This window comes from Mercenaria mercenaria, chromosome 11 (genome assembly GCF_021730395.1).
Source record: "Mercenaria mercenaria strain notata chromosome 11, MADL_Memer_1, whole genome shotgun sequence".
In the NCBI taxonomy this organism is placed as follows: Eukaryota; Metazoa; Mollusca; class Bivalvia; order Venerida; family Veneridae; genus Mercenaria; species Mercenaria mercenaria.
In genome coordinates this window covers 35,728,413-35,745,394 of record NC_069371.1, presented here as the reverse complement: position 1 = coordinate 35,745,394, position 16,982 = coordinate 35,728,413, and the positions used below count along the sequence as shown (strand labels likewise).

The 16,982-nt window shown below is 34.5% G+C and overlaps 1 protein-coding gene across 1 annotated transcript in view; it reads left to right on the top strand.

The window, feature by feature from the left end:
• LOC123531243 (lysosomal acid phosphatase-like) overlaps nucleotides 1-7,378 on the top strand; it is a 28,574-nt gene extending 21,196 nt beyond the window's left edge. The window contains exons 9-11 of the mRNA XM_045312047.2: nucleotides 427-604; nucleotides 1,697-1,819; nucleotides 2,667-7,378. Coding sequence (XP_045167982.2) covers nucleotides 427-604; nucleotides 1,697-1,819; nucleotides 2,667-2,794 — 429 coding nt within the window. The 3' untranslated portion in view covers nucleotides 2,795-7,378. The remainder of the gene's footprint in view (nucleotides 1-426; nucleotides 605-1,696; nucleotides 1,820-2,666) is intronic.
• Nucleotides 7,379-16,982: the final 9,604 nt, after the last annotated feature.

Sequence of the window (16,982 nt, the reverse complement as noted above, 5' to 3'; positions counted from 1 at the left end):
TAGGCCAGAAGGTATAAAAATAGAAAAACCTTGTGACCTCTCTGAGGCCATATTTTTCATGAGATCTTCATGAAAATTAGTGAGAATGTTCACCTTGATGATATCTAGGTAAAGTTCAAAAAAGGTCACGTACCTTCAAAAACTAGGTCAATAGGTCAAATAATAGAAAATCTTGTGACCTCTCTAGAGACCATATTTTTCAATGGATCTTCATGAAAATTGGTCAGAATTTTTATCTTGATAATATCTAGGTCAAGTTCAAAACTGGGTCACATGAGCTCAAAAACTAGGTCACTATGTCAAATAATAGTAAAAACTACGTCATACACAAAACTGGGTCATGTGGGAAGAGGTGAGCGATTCAGGACCATCATGTTCCTCTTGTTTGTTGTGATACGGCATTTCTCAAGATAGAAATTTTTTCAGCATGATACAACAGTGGCTGCAATATTATCTGCCCTTGGACTGTATGACAAGAAGAGTCCACAGTATACAGCAACAGTTATTGTGGAGCTGCATGAGAAACCGGCAAACAATTACTATGTCAACATTTTCCATAAGAATGTTACAGACAATGCTACAGCTTATCCCTTAACATTGCCGAGTAAGTACATAGCATGCCTGTGTTCGGGGTAAAGTGTTTTATCACTTGCCTTCACCTTGTTGGTTGGTCTGCAGGGCTCGACCTTTAAGCAGATCCCTATTGCCCGGGGAGTGGAGTGTGGGCAGGTAAAACAACATACTTGGTTGTCCTTTAGGCAAGTGAAATATATAAAAGACCCCAAGAAATACTTCTCAGAAATACCTCAACACATACACCATGTTACATTTGGCAACAAAAAATTGTGTTAGTGCAAGTAAAAATATAGTTGAAGTTGGTCTATGGGCAAGTCCTGTACTACTAAGTCACTTGGATCATCTTGTAAGGAAGCCAACCAGCAGGTTTGTTTGCTGAAGGTAAATAGTTGTGTCGAGGTGCCTACTGCAAAAGCACATATTTCTGCGGAGTCAAAATTTTGTGAATTTGAAATTTTTAGTATTTTCGCAAGGTTTAATATTTGAAAAATTCTGAAAATAGTATCCTACTTGAATTTGAATTATACTAATGATGAATATTTACACAAGGATTAATTTTCGTGAGAATTAGGGCCTCGTGAATATAGCGAAAATCAAACCCTCCTGAAAATTTCTGCTTTTACAGTATTTATACTTGAAATGACACTCAAATTGATATCTTGATTTTCCTCCATTTAAAGCTGAAAAATTGCCATATGACTTGAACTAAGTTGGTGTGACTTCATACCCTACCATAGCATAGAAATGATTATGTAGATTATCATATATAATGTTGATAGTACCTAATCTGAATTTTGAAACCATTCAATTTAGAAAACTGTCCCTACAGCAAATTTATAGGTACAAAGAAATTGGAAAAAGTCTTTAGTAAAATGATTGATACATTTTAAGAGCCAGAATTACATAACAAGCATAAAATATCAGACATGTTTCTGTTTACTTGTAATTCTTGATATTAGCATAATGAGACAATCTTTATTAACCAAAAGTTTGTGTAATAATATTTCAATTTTTCATGACCCTGCTTTCATTGTCTAGTGAACAGTGTGTTACGCCATGTTAGATGGCACTTTTGTTATAATTAGAAAGAATATATATTATCATATTTATACTGTTGTAGATTGTAAGCAAGACTGTCCATTGGATGACTTTATACGACTGACGAAGGATGCAGTCCCGACAGACTGGTTACAGCAGTGTGGCCAGCCAGCAGGTAGTCCCAAATCTGGGATGTTAGCTGCAGGTATGTTTGTTACATTCTGGTTTAATGTCTTTAAACTGTAATTCCATTGTTTATTTATATAAGCAGTTTGATTGGTTTAAACAAAACATTTATGCATTGATGTATCCCTTGTCAAATTAAATTTTAGCCTGACTGTAGCACAAAGCTGCTATGATTGTTCATTACCCCTTGTCTATCATTATTTGTCTATCAACATTTTTCTTCAAATGACATTTTCTCTGAAACTATTTCAAGGAAGGTGTCGATAATCCTTCCATGGTTCTCTACCAGAATTGTTGAAATGGTTCTGCTTGAAAGATATAAGGGACTGACAGAGCTATAAGTAGAAAAAACTTTAAACAACTTCTTAGAATGAATTAATTGAGGGATCATCATGAAGCATCTGTAGCGTCATTGTAAGGTCCTCACAAATTTGTTTAACTGTTTCCTCATGATTGATTTTAGGGACCACAAAAGCTAATAATAGAAAAGTCTTTAAGCAACTAAATGAACCACTTGATGGATTATCACCAGGCTTGGTCTGTTGCAAACTTGTAAAGTCCTGTCTTATATTTTTTCGAATGATTCATCTTGATCCCTACTACTAGAGCTAAAAATAGAAAAACTTATGTCACATGATTAAAAGATTTCTCAACTAAAGGACTTAATGCCATCATGGCCATCTTACTGTATTTGTGCATGTTATTTCGGCAGTGCACCAAGTACAAGTCTGACAGTAAAGTACGAACATTATTGATAATGTTCTTATTTCTGAAGGAAATAAAGAGGTGTGAGAATTTATTTTCTAGCTATGTCATTTTTTGTCTGATTATTTTATTGGTTCACCTGGATTTTTCCTCTTTTTCAGGTTGGATTGTTGCAGTAGCTCTTGGATGCATTCTTGTTGTATTTGTCATTGTTACAGTGCTGTGTTTTTTAAGAATGAGACGGAGAAACGACCAATACCTGTTCGGCAAATTTGATGTATCGTCTTAATGGAAGTACTATATTTCTACTGAAATGGATTATCTGATTTCAAGAAATGCAATAAGTTAAAACAATGGTGCTTTGTAAATTGTCATTTGTCAAATAAGTTATACAACATTTGCTGAAATGCAGTAAATTCTAAAGTGCTGTCTTAAAGTTATATGATGATGTACTGTTAAATTTTTCCTTTAAAAGATAGAAAGCTGTACAGAGCTACCTTACTGAGAAATGTCATGAGTTGAAGTTTATCATATAAAGGAAGAAATGATATTTTCAGAGCTTGTTAAATTATTTACGCATTCAGAAATTTCGTCTACAAACAGAAAAATTTATACTTTATGAAATTTTTCTTGACATCTTAAGCATCTAAAAACTTTATATTCATGTATGCTCTTTCAGTTATTTTGTCAACACTCCTTCCTTCTGAAGATTTTTCCTACTTAGGGATGTGATTTTTTCTGTGTAGTCACAGATTTCCTCGGTTTTGATGATCGGATCCCATGAATAGTGTCTGTCAGTAGTGTAAGGAGTGAAAATTTCGGTGGGTAATCAACACAGAAAATAAGTACCACAGGTTGGATATGGATCCAAGAAATGCACTTTGCATATACATAAGTTTATATTATGCATCTCCTCATTGGTCAAAAGGTTGCAGCTAGACCAATGAAATCTATTGTTTAATTGACAGAATATCAGTATTTGTGAAAATGGCATTGGATAGAAACAATGAAAATAGGACTTGAAACAATTTTTGAGTTATGGTGAAACTTTATATAGTGCATCAAATTTCAACAATGTTGAGTTCCTGATAGGGCTAGGGACTTTATCCCCTGTGATCCCTACTGGGTCTTTATACCTTGGCCTCATAGGGGGCCTTAGGTGGCCCCCAAATAACTAGCAAAAATAATTTCAGACCTTAAGTCTTTAGCTGAATCACATCCCTGGTATTTTCTTAGTGCAGTAGGCAGTTTTTTAAAGGAGCGTTTTTACCAGTTTTGAATCATTTTGGTACATGTATTATTAATATTTGCTCAAGAAAAAGTGCATTAAAAATAAAACTTGATGATATTTCAAGATGGAAAATGTTTTTAGAGAAATATTTTATAACAGCAGTATTACGTTGTCACCTGTGAGTAATGTTTTGGAAAATTATTCATAATGTATGAAATATAGATGAATGTCATTTATATAAACATAGATGATTTGGTATATGTTTTTGCTCAAAAGATTTTGACATTCCACTTTGTCTGTTAATCTGTCATGTCTCCAGGAAGATTACAATTTTTTCAGAATTTAGCATTAACTTATTTGTTGGTAAATTGTCAATAAAAACTGAATCACTGAAGTCTATGCAGTACTTATTTGTTTAAACAATGGTATAGTCATAAAATATGTAGAAAAGCTAAACACTGCATAAGTCAAAAATGAAAAGTGTAATATAAAATAGTAGAAATTTAGCTGTACTTTTAGCATTATCATAAAATTTCAACATAAATTTATGGTTTTGAACACTAAGTAGTTTATAGATGTTATTTTCTGTATTGTTCTTCTGGAGGCAAGCCCCTTTAAAGTAAACATTGTGTGTATTTACATGTGTACAATTGAGATTAATGAAAGTTAAATGTACAGTCAGATTCAAAAAGACCTTTCCAGTATAAGTAATGCACTTTCTTTTAAAGCAGATATAAACATTTTAACTTGGGGATGTCCAAATATGTAAACTAGATTAACAGCTTGAAATTATTTTATTGTATGCAGGTAACTCATTTGACAACAAAACCTGGGGTTGCAAGTTTAATCCCTGACTCCTTAACTAAAATTTCAAAAATTCTTTCAAATAAGAGTCTTGTGTATGGGTGATTTAAGTCTGGCTGAAGAATCAGGGAAAGATTCTGGAGTTGGAGAATCTTGAACTGTCGTCTGAGTAAATCACTAAGTTAAACATTCTTCTAGTGTTTCTCATAAGACTACCGGTAGCAACTTAAAAAAGAAAAAAAAGTAGATATTTGTTGAGGCAACTTATGGTGACCTTGACATTGTCATCAAAATTATTTTTCAGTATATGGGCGTTAAGAGAGTCTGTCCAATATTGTCCAAGTTGTAACTTTGACATGCATGGAACTCAGCAGAAATGATTGTCTGATTGAGATTGGGGTGAAGCGCCCAAGACCCAGATCCTTATCTTAAAAGTCAAGGTTATACTTGGTAGTCAAAGGTCATATCAGAGCTTGCCAGGTCCAACTCTGACATACATGAAGCAGTCCTTTTTCATTTGGCAGGACTGATTTCATAATGAGACTGAATGTCATGAGCAATCCACAGACTCCAGTCTCAACTTCAAGGTCACAGTGATCAGATATCATTTTTAATCTTTTCCTGTCTGTAACTTTGACATGCATGAAAAAGTGTTTTTGATTGACAGTAATGTGTCCTTATCTAGATGGAATGTTATGCACAACATCCAGGTCCCTGTCTCAAAAGTCAGTCTCTTTTTGGGTCAAAGGTCGTGCATGACAAGAGAATGTCTCGGCAGTAACTTGCAGAAAGCAAATTTTTTTTTATTTTATTTATTTTATTTATATTTTTTTACAGAAATTATGAGGGCCTGTCAGAAACATGACCTGGGCCCTATCTCAAAGGCCAATGTAGCACTTTGGGGTCACTATGTTAGATCTTGCCCAGCTGAAATGTTGTATGCCAAGGTCACACGGGGGTGAAAGGTCATGTATGATATTTTCTAGACTATGACACACAGAGTACTTTTTTTTATTGAGAGAAAAATGTGAGTTAATGAGGTGGTGACTCAACAAATAATTGTCTCAACGTTTTTTTTCCCCTTTTGGCAGCAGAATTTTAATTCATTGAATCTGCTCTGTTATGAATTTGCCTATATCCTTTCTTGGAAGTGTCATTTTGAATTGAACTGTACAATTTATGTAGAAACAAGTCCCATATAGGTGAACAAAATAATGCAAACTAAGTGTACATTAAATATTATTTATGACTCTAGTGCAATGAATATATGTCATGTATTGTTTTGTGTTTTGTTTATTTAATTGAGCGCATAGTGAAAGCAAACTATTATTGATAAAACCGTGTTGCAAAAGGTCATATTTTATGTCATATACTAGACTTTAAATATTTCATTTTCTGATGAAATGTGCATGGCTTTTTATATGTGTATCCCTCATAGAAACTATTAATTTTTCTCAGAATATGTTTACATTTTACATATTAGTGTGTGAAGGGTTGTAGTTTTGGTCAGTTTTCATAAAGTACAGAGCTATTCTTTAATTACAGTGCTTTTATATTTTACTTTCAATCAAACTTGTGTGAATTTTGAAGTTTATTGATTTATTGTTTTATGGACATTAACATTTTCACTTTTTTATTATAGCATAAATGCATGAGTTAATGTACTTGATTTGTCATATTAAAAGTCCCCATTCAACATGACAGACTTACAAAAGTTTACTTTCACAGGATAAACAAATTTGTTATTTTCTCAAAATGATGCAAGAACAGAAAGTTAATACGCTTTTTGAAGGAATAAGTAACAAAGCCCTTAAACTGTTCTGATTAGATTAGCAATTTGGCTTTTCCAGAGATGTGCCTTATAATTTTCCACTTTAATTATTATAATGGAAAAAATGAATGTTAAGCATTTCAAATGGTGACCAATGGTATTATGAGCTTTGTTAGATAATCATGTATTTATCCTCATGGGTAATCTTAATTAGTTTACACTATTTGAAAATAATTGCATATTTAAATCTAAAATGAAAGACAGTTAATGTTAAATTAAATTCAAAATCAAGTTAAGATTATTTCAGGTAAAGATTAAGTCATTGTTAAGATGTGTATTCATTTGAATTTCATAAATATTTTTTGTAATAACAGATGCTGTGAAATCATTTAATTTATTGGGCACAAAAGTTAAGTTATTTCAACAAAACTGACAATTTCACAAGGACATGAATAATTCAGGAATGTCATGTTTTGAAAGGATAAAAGAAACGTTAAATTTCTTATTGATCAAGATTTTATTTCATGTATTGATAAAACAATGAAATCCACAAAAAATAGTCCCCTACGAAAATATTGATTTCACAGTATTTACGGTAAGAATGTTAGCTGTAGTTTCTGTATTTAATCTAGTAACTGGATGTTGAAAGTTTGTTATGGTATTTCAAAGTTGTCAGTGTATTTGCATTTGTATTTGTGATGTAGTTTTTGCTAACATCAATGTAATGTTTTGTAATTTTCCTGTCTGTTTCTTAAGTTGTTCATAAATCATCCATGCGAAACCTTAATAACTGCACTGATAAAAAGTTGAAACAGCTATCCTGTTTGTGTATGCGCTGGTGACATAATGCTATATACGTTTACATACATAGCATGAATTTTTCAAAAATTTTATTGCTTTGAAATGCTGTATAATACTGGTGTGTCTACTCTAAAGGATTTGTGGTATTTTTTACTATGGATGGAAGTTGTAAATTAGGTTGTAATTGTGAATTGAAATTATCTTACATCATGAAAATATATTGTTTTAAGTTTTCAAATTATGTTGCAATACTGAAGATAGTTTACATTGAAGATAGTTTACATTGAATGGAATATATTGTATGTCCCTTTTTGTAGAAACTAGTCTAAATGTTGTAAAATTAAGTCCCTAAGTTTTTTAGTCCCCTACTGGTTGAAAACCAGTTTCGGGGACTATAGGAATGCACTTTTCCGTCATTCCGTCCGTCCATCCGTCCGTCTGTCCGTCCGTCCGCAATTTCGTGTCCGGTCCATAACTCTGTCATCCATAAAGGGATTTTAATATTACTTGGCACAAATGTTCCCCATGATGAGACGACGTGTCATGCGCAAAACCCGGACCCCTAGCTCAAAGGTCAAGGTCACAATTGGAGGTCAAAGGTCAACAGGGCTTTTTTCCTGTCCGGTCCACAACTCTCCCATCCTTGAAGGGATTTTAGTATTACTTGGCGCAAATGTCCCCATGATGAGATGATGTGTCATGCGTAAATCCCGGACCCTAGCTCAAAGGTCAAGGTCACAGTTGGAGGTCAAAGGTCAACAGGGTTTTTCCCTGTCCGGTCCATAACTCTCCCATCCATGAAGAGATTTTAATATTACTTGGCACAAATGTTCCCCATGAGGAGACGACGTGTCGTGCGCAAAACCTGGACCCCTAGCTTAAAGGTCAAGGTCACAATTGGAGGTCAAAGGTCAACAAGGTTTTTTTCCTGTCCGGTCCATAACTCTCCCATCTATGAAGGGATTTTAATATTACTTGGCACAAACGTACCTCATAATAAGACGATGTGTCATGCACAACTTTCAGACCCCTAGCTCAAAGGTCAAGGTCACACTTAGCAGTCAAATGTTAACATAGCATGAACAGGGTCTGTTTCGTGTCCGGTCCATAACTCTGACATTCATTAAGGGATTTTAATATCACTTAGCACAAGTGTTCCCCATGATGAGACGACGTGTCATGCGTAAATCCCGGACCCCTAGCTCTAAGGTCAAGGTCACAATTGGGGGTCAAAGGTCAACAGAGTTTTTTTCCTGTCCCATCCATAACTCTGCCATCCATGAAGGGATTTTAATATTACTTGGCACAAATGTTCCCCATGATGAGACAACATGTCATGCGCAAAGCCCAGACCCTTAGCTCAAAGGTCAAGGTCACAATTGGAGGTCAAAGGTCAATAAGGTTTTTTCCCTGTCCAATCCAGAACTCTGTCATCCATCAAGGGATTACAATATTACTTGGCATAAATGTTTCCCATGATGAGATGATGTGTCATGCGCAACACCCAGTACCCTAGCTTAAAGGTCAAGGTCACACTTTGAGATCAAAGGTCAAGAGGATTTTTTTCCTGTCCGGTCTATAACTTTGTCATGCAAAGCAGGATTTAGATATCAGTTGGCACAAATATTCCCCTGGATGAGACAACATGTCATGCACAAGAACCAGGTCCCTAGGTCTAAGGTCAAGGTCATATTTAGAGGTCAAAGGTCAAATTCAAGAATGACTTTGTACGGAACATTTCTTCTTCATGCATGGAGTGATTTTGATATAACTTGGACCAAATGTTCACCACCATGAGGCACCCTTGTTTTTAGAATTACGTCCCTTTGTTGTTACTATAAATAGATTTTATTGTAACTTTTTTATTACTGGCGGTAGAGAAAAATCGAGACCACTTTTCTGTGGTACAGCATGCATGTTACATCCAATTTTTAGGTGTATTTTGACCTATCTTTACCTGGTAAAGAGTTTCTTGTGGACTAATATTATATAGATTTTTTTTTTTTTTTTTTTTTTTTTTTTTAAAGATTAATTTCCCTTTGTTGTTACTATAAATAACTTACATGATAACATTTTTATAATCAGCCAAAAAATTTCAATATGAAATCAACTGTGGGTTTTTATATATGCACATTTTAATCCAAGTGTGTTGTTATAACATATTGTATATGTAGTACAATATTGTTTATACATCATTGACAGATATCAGTTCATTATGTTATACTGCAGTAGAGAAAATTAGGTGCCTTCCAGTAGGGGACTTTGTATTGCATGGCAATACTTCATTCACTTGTTCTTTACTATTTTATATATTCTTAACTGAACCAAAGAGCTATAAAAAGAAATAGACCCGCAACTTGAAAGGCATATAGAGCAAATCTCGCCAACGTTGGAACTGAATGAGATCTTGTTTTACCTGTGTATGAAACAGACAGAAGAAGGATAAAAATTTGTATCGTAAAAAAACTTTCTATCAGATCATTTCTTTATAATGATAATGGTGTGTTTTTAATGTTATTAGTGTTTTCTATATGGGGAAGGAATGAATTTTTGACTGGAAGTCTGAGAAATTAACAGTTGTTGTTTGGAAACTGGATTTTGGTTTATTACATGCCAGCTTTATCGCCAATGTATACTTTAATAAGCATCTGTTGATTTGATCACGAGTGATCAAGTCAGCAAATGCTTCAAAAAGATAACGTGGTGTCACGCCCTTACGCGAGATTATCTCCTGTTGCCATTCTGTGTATTTTATACTACTTTGAACGTATTTGAATTTTTGTCTATTTTGATGCTAAAACCTACACCAGTGAAAATATAGTCTGTTGAGATTATTAAATCTGTTTAACCGTCACCAGGGAATATACTCTGTTTAGTTGCTTAACCATCGCCAGTGAATATAGTCTGTTTTGCTGCCTATGCCACCTCTATTGAATATAGTCTGTTTTGATGCCTATGCTTACCTCCAGTGAATCTAGTCCGTTTTGATGCCTAAACCCTTTCCAGCTAATATAGTCTTTTTTATGCTTAGAAACTAGCTTTAAAATTGTATTTGTTACAGTCATAAATTTGTCCCTTACATTTCCATAGTATTATACAAGAGATTAGAGTAAAACAGTCCTGACTGTTTTTTTTATTTATATGCAGTTAGAACTCTTCGCTCTCATTCCTACCAGGATATAAGGTTGAGAAATGTGTTTGAACTGGCTTCTTCTCTCTATTTCTCTTTTGTAAATCTGTTTCATGGATATAATTTGTTTGTAGCCATACTTACTGTAAAAACCAGCTGATGCCTGTTATTACTGATGTATGTTTAGGTTTTAAGCTTTTATCTTGTCATAATGCATGTTATAGAAGTGCCACCTAATCCTTACTGTTGTTATAATACACTAAGCTAAAATTCAAGCTAGGCACCCTATACTTTTCAAAAATTAAAAACATTTCCACTCACATGTTGTTCTAGGACAACATGTGTATGAAAAGAATTGAAATTTACTGTGTAACCCTTGAATGTTTGTTAGAGGAGACTAACAGTGTGTGAACACTTGGTATTCCTGTATCTCTGTGATTCCAACAAGTACTAAAGTTTTCATTTCATACCTCCTATTTCTATTTTGATGCAAATGAGATATGAAATCAAAACTTTCAATCCTGCTTGGCACCATGTAATAGATACTGTGTTGGTGTGCCATAAAACCCAAATTATCTAATAAAATTTCCAAGATATCAAAGATTTCTCAATGAACTTGACTTTAATATGTCCTGAAAAGTTGACTGCATTATACAGAATTACAATAGTTAGGTTGGATATGACAATTTGGTGGGAACTTTTATGATTGGAGAGGGTTTTTGTCAAGCCTGCTTGAGGAAGCAAAGACATAATTGTCCAAATGGCTGTCCGGTGTATGTGCATCCGTGCATGCTACTGTCTTTAATTGTTTGTTCAGACCATAACTTAGACATGCATAGAGAAATCTTGTTTATATAGTATGGCATGAATGCTCAGAGGTCAAGGTCACAGTTGGTGGTCAAAGGTCATGTCAGATCTTGTCCGGCCCATAACTTTGACATGCATTGAGGAATCTTGTTTATATTTGGCATGAATGTTTAACTCAATGAAACAGAGTGTCATGTGCAAACCCCAGATTCCTATCTAAAAGGTTAAAGTCACAGTTAGGGGTCAAAGGGTGGTCACTACATGCTGCCCGTGGGCATCTTGTTTTTATAAACTGCACAGTAAGAAAACAAATAAAGACAACTTATTCTAATATAATTTGACTTGTATGTCTCATTACTGCACACAATATAGGTCTGTGTAATAAAACTGAATTTTACCCAGTTTTTCCAAAGAATCTTAGTAGAATCTAAATTATTGTTTTCCATATCACAGTATGAAGATATGAACACATTATTGCTGAAAGATATAAGATCATAATAAACAAGACTTGGTTGTAATGGAATAAATATGAATTTGATGTTCATAAGCTATCTATGCACCAGAAGAAAGTGTCTGGATAATGTTGTAAAGGATCAAACTATTTACTCAAGGTTGTAAAACTGATGGACTTTCTTGTGTTAAGTCATATGCTGAAATATGATCAGCATATTTTGGTAGGTATTGTGTGTTGGGGAATGTCTGCTTCTGCATATTTACATATCTATATATATACAGTCCATGACATTTTTAGCTCACCTGAGCACGAAGTGCTCAAAGGTGTGCTTTTATGATCACCCTGTGTCTGTCGTCAGTCGTCATTAATTTGACTGTTAACACTCTAGAGGTCACATTTTTGGCCCAATCTTAATGAAACTTGGTCAGAATGTTACCCTCAATAAACTCTTGGATAAGTTAGATATTGGGTCATCTGGGGTCAAAAACTAGCTCACTAGGTCAAATCAAAAAGCTTGTTAACACTCTAGAGGTCACAGTTTTGGTCCAATCTTAATAAAACTTGGCCAGAGTGTTATCCTCAATAAAGTCTTGGACGAGTTCGATATTGGGTTATCTGGGGTCAAAAACTAGGTCACCAGGTCAAATCAAAGGAAAAGCTTGTAAACACTGTAGAGGCCACATTCATGACTGTGTCTTCATGAAACTTGGTCAGAATGTTAATCTTGATGATCTCAGGTCCAGTTACAATCTGGGTCATGTAGGATCAAAAACTAGGTCACCAGGTCAAATCAAAGGAAAAGCTAGTTTACACTGTAGAGGCCACAATTATGACCATATCTTAATGAAACCTGGTCAAAATGTTAATCTTGATGATCTATAGGTCAAGTTCAAATCTGGGTCAGGTGGGGTCAAAAACTAGGTCACTAGGTCAAATCAAAGGAAAAGCTTGATAACACTAGAGGCCACATTTATGACTATCTTCATGAAACTTAGTCAGAATGTTAATCTTGATGATGTTTAGGTCAAGTTCGAATCTGGGTCATTTCGGATCAAAAACTAGGTCACTGGGTCAAATCAAAGGAAAAGCTAGTTAACACTTTAGAGACCACATTTATGACCTTATCTTAATGAAACTTGGTCAGAATGTTAATCTTGATGATCTGTAGGTCAAGTTCAAATCTTGGTCAGGTGGTGTCAAAAACTAGGTCACTAGATCAAATCAAAGGAAAAGCTTGTTAACACTCTAGAGGCCACATTTGTGACTGTATCTTCATGAAACTTAGTCAGAGTGTTAACCTTGATGATATTTAGGTCAAGTTCGAATCTGGGTCATGTTGGATCAAAAACTAGGCCACGGGGTCAAATTAAAGGAAAAGCTAGTTAACACTTTAGAGGCCACATTCATGGCCATATCTTAATGAAACTAGGTCAGAATGTTAACCTTGTTGGATTTTAGGTCAATAGGTCAGGTGAGCGATACAGGGCCTTCATGGCCCTCTTGTTTCTTGTTTAAGAGTGGAACTCTGTTATGTTGGAAACTTTTATCAGGTTCAAGTTTATTCAGTGTTAGTTAGCATGGACAGAATTGCAATGCATATTATAATTGTAGTGTTATTTTATGAAATATATCTATATAGAGTTTGGAGCATTTGTAATTTGGATTGTACCATTTTTTTCTGTTTTGTAAATTTTTTACCATGTAACAGCGTATTGTCTGTCATACTGTTGTATTCATTACATTTTTCATTAGTTAGCTTGAAGATGCGCTATGCATTTTTTAATAAGATACTTTTAAAGTAGATAATGACTTAAATATAGAAATGCTTTAAAAACGCTAAATTAGGTTAAATATTGAGCCAAGTTAAATACATTTGATGGGAATTTTCTACATTTAAGTTAATATCTAATGGCAAACAAGCACTGTTTGAAACTGTTTTCAAGGTTCCGGCCCATGTGACCTTGACCTTTGACTTACTGACCAAATAAAAAAACAAGGATCATCTACTTTATAAACCCAATCATACTGTTAAGTTTGAAGGTTTTGGGTTCGGTGGTTCTCAGGATATTGGGCAGAAACCGTTTAAATGGTTCAGGCCCCGGTGACTTTGGCCTTTGATCTGTTGACCACCAAAAGCTATAGGGGTCATCTACTTGATAAACCCTATCATGCTGCCATCTTTGAAGGTAATGGGTCAAGTGGTTCTCAAGTTATTGAGCAGAAACCGTTTTCAGGCTCCTGTGACCTTGGCCTTTGATTTATTAACCCTTAAAATTATAGGGATAATCTACTTGATGAGCCTTATCATGCTATTAGTTTTGAAGGTTCTGGACTGAGTGATTTCCAAGTTATTGGGCTAAAAACATTTAAGTTTCAGGCCCCTGTGACCTAAAACTTTGACCCAAAACACTTTTAGGTTTATCTTCTTCACAAACCCACTCATGCTACCTAGTTTGAATGTTCTAGGTCAAGTGGTTCTCAAGTTATTGGTTAGAAACCATTCACTCTCAGGACCGACCAACCAACGCGACCGACAGGTGCAAAGCAATATTCCCCCACTTCTTTGAAGAGGGGCATAGCTGTAGGTTCAAGACCCTACTTGGAATTTAAGATTCTTTCATTTGAGGAAGCCATTCAGCTGACTTATTGAAGGTTAGTAGTTCTACCTAGGTCCTTGACATCTGTGGGCCATTGATAACACCTGAAAATGCCATCATACTTTATGTCCTAAATTGTGTCAGTGCAACTTAAAAGACCTGTCAAACAATGAATATAATTTTCATCAGTTTGAAGATATATATACCTTGCATGCTTTTGAAACAATGTGAAGAATCCTTCATTTCAGTCAATATTTATTTATCATATCCTTCAGATACAAAGTTTATATGGTCTATATTAGAGTCGCACATGCCTGTCTGTTCTTCAGTCCATAATTTTTATCTGCTGCATATTGTCTAAACCACAGAGAAGATTTTCATAAAACTAGCATAAATTATACTTCATCAAGACAATGTACACAACTCCAGTCACTAGGTTAGAGATAAATGTCATATGACGTTCAGATATCCAACAGCCTTAACTTCATGTCCACCTTATGACATCTAAAATGCTAGGAAGATTTTCATAGACTGAACATCGAAAAAATGTTTGCCTTTTCAAAACCACTAAAATGTCCAAGGTCAAGGTCATGCTTTAAGTTTGCGTCTACTCCACAGGGAGGGTTTTCATAAAATGGCAGAAGTTATTAACCTCACAAAGACCATATGAGGAGTGCCTAACTTGGGTCACAATGTCAAAGGTCAAGTTGTTCATCTTTGTGTTCACTTCGTGTTCACGTGGACAGGATGAGGTGCAGAACAGATGACCCGGAGCACTTAATCCAAGGTCAAAATAAGTCACAATAAAAATAAAAGACGTGGTACAGTTAGTTCAGGTACAAAATTTAAACTATACTGACAAGACGTAGTCAATTGTTTTATAATACTTTGACACATTTCTAGATTTATATAGCCATTTTGAAATATATCGGTAGAATTCACATTATACAAACTTACTTCTATATTCGCAGAACTATGGTTTTAGATGTACAGTACATGTTATTTACTCCATGTTTAAAACATGGTATGTATTTTACTTTCCTGTGACACTGCACATATTTCATTTTTAGCTCATCTGATTTTTTGAAAAAAAATGATGAGTTATTGTCATCACTTGAGCGGTTGTCGGCGTCGGCGTTGCCTGGTTAAGTTTTATGTTTAGGTCAGCTTTTTTCCTAAACTATCAAAGCTATTGCTTTGAAACTTGGAATACTTGTTCACCATCATAAGCTGACCCTGTATAGCAAGAAACATAACTCCATCTTGCTTTTTGCAAGATTTATGGCCACTTTTGTACTTAGAAAATATCAGATTTCTTGGTTAAGTTTTATGTTTAGGTCAACTTTTCTCCTAAACTATCAAAGCTATTGCTTTGAAACTTGGAATACTTGTTCACCATCATAAGCAAACCCTGTACATCAAGAAACATAACTCCATCTTGTTTTTTGCAAGAATTATTGCCCCTTTTGGACTTAGAAAATCAGTTTTCTTGGTTAAGTTTTATGTTTAGGTCAGCTTTTATCCTAAACTATCAAAGCTATTGCTTTAAAACTTGCAACGCCTGTTCACCATCATAAGCTGACCCTGTACAGCAAGAAACATAACTCCATCCTGCTTTTTGCAAGATTTATGGCCCCTTTTGGACTTAGAAAATATCAGATTTCTTGGTTAAGCTTTATGTTTAGGTCAACTTTTTCTCTTAAACTATCAAAGCTATTGCTTTAAAACTTGCAACTCTTGTTCACCATCATAAGCTGACCCTGTACAGCAAGCAACATAACTCCATCCTGCTTTTTGCAATAATTATTGCCCCTTTTGGACTTAGAAAAATCATTTTCTTGGTTGAATATTATGTTTAAGTCAATTTTTCTCATAAACTATCAAAGCTATTGCTTTAAAACTTGCAACAGATTTTCACCATCATAAGTGGACACTGTACATCAAGAAACATAACTCTATCCTGCTTTTTGCAAGAATGATGGCCCTTTTTAGACTTAGAAAATCATGGGTAAGACAATATTTCTATTATACAAAAAAAATCAGATGAGCGTCAGCACCCGCAAGGCGGTGCTCTTGTTCATCTTATTGTTCTGTCTCTTGTGTTTTCATTTTTTGTCTCCCCTATAATACATGTGTAATTTATATGTCCATTTCTTGCTTCCTCTCCATGACATACAAGCTTTCTTGTTGCTCTTTTGTTACATACTTTGTACTACATTATATTATTATGCAAGGTATATTGTAAACATAATTAACTTCATATTAAAGTTGATTCAAAAACAGCAATTCACGGCATTGTTATTATTTATTGTTTCCAAAATATATCGTCTTCTAGGCATGTACTTGCAATTGAAATTGTATGTAAAATACCCAATAATATGCAGAAAAAATACGATACCATGCTTTCACTTTGATGATTCCGATACGATGATGCAAAGTCCTGTTGTTGAAGAAATGTTTTTTTGTATTTAAGGTTATATACAGTCACTGTAACCCATTATGGGAAACACTAGTAATTTTAGTCGAAGGATTGTGCAATTTACCTTTAGCATGCTGGTGTGAAGCATCCATGCACAAGACAATGTTAATTATTTGTATTTCGAGCAGTGTGGAATCGAACTCGCAACTTGTTTCGTAGATAGTGTTACCACTGGGACCGCTGTCGTTGATAATGAAACCCAGATGTCTGTGAACCTCTGGATACCATTCATCGTGAGGGGAGTATGGATGAAACTGTTCTGATATTTTTCGAGAAATATCAAAGGTTTTCTGTTTTACTAGGATAAGATTCAGTTAACCATTCGTTGCCCCATAGTTTTTTTTTTTTTTTTTGATACGCCATGTTATAAAAATGCGACATATTATGTTTTCAATCTTATTGG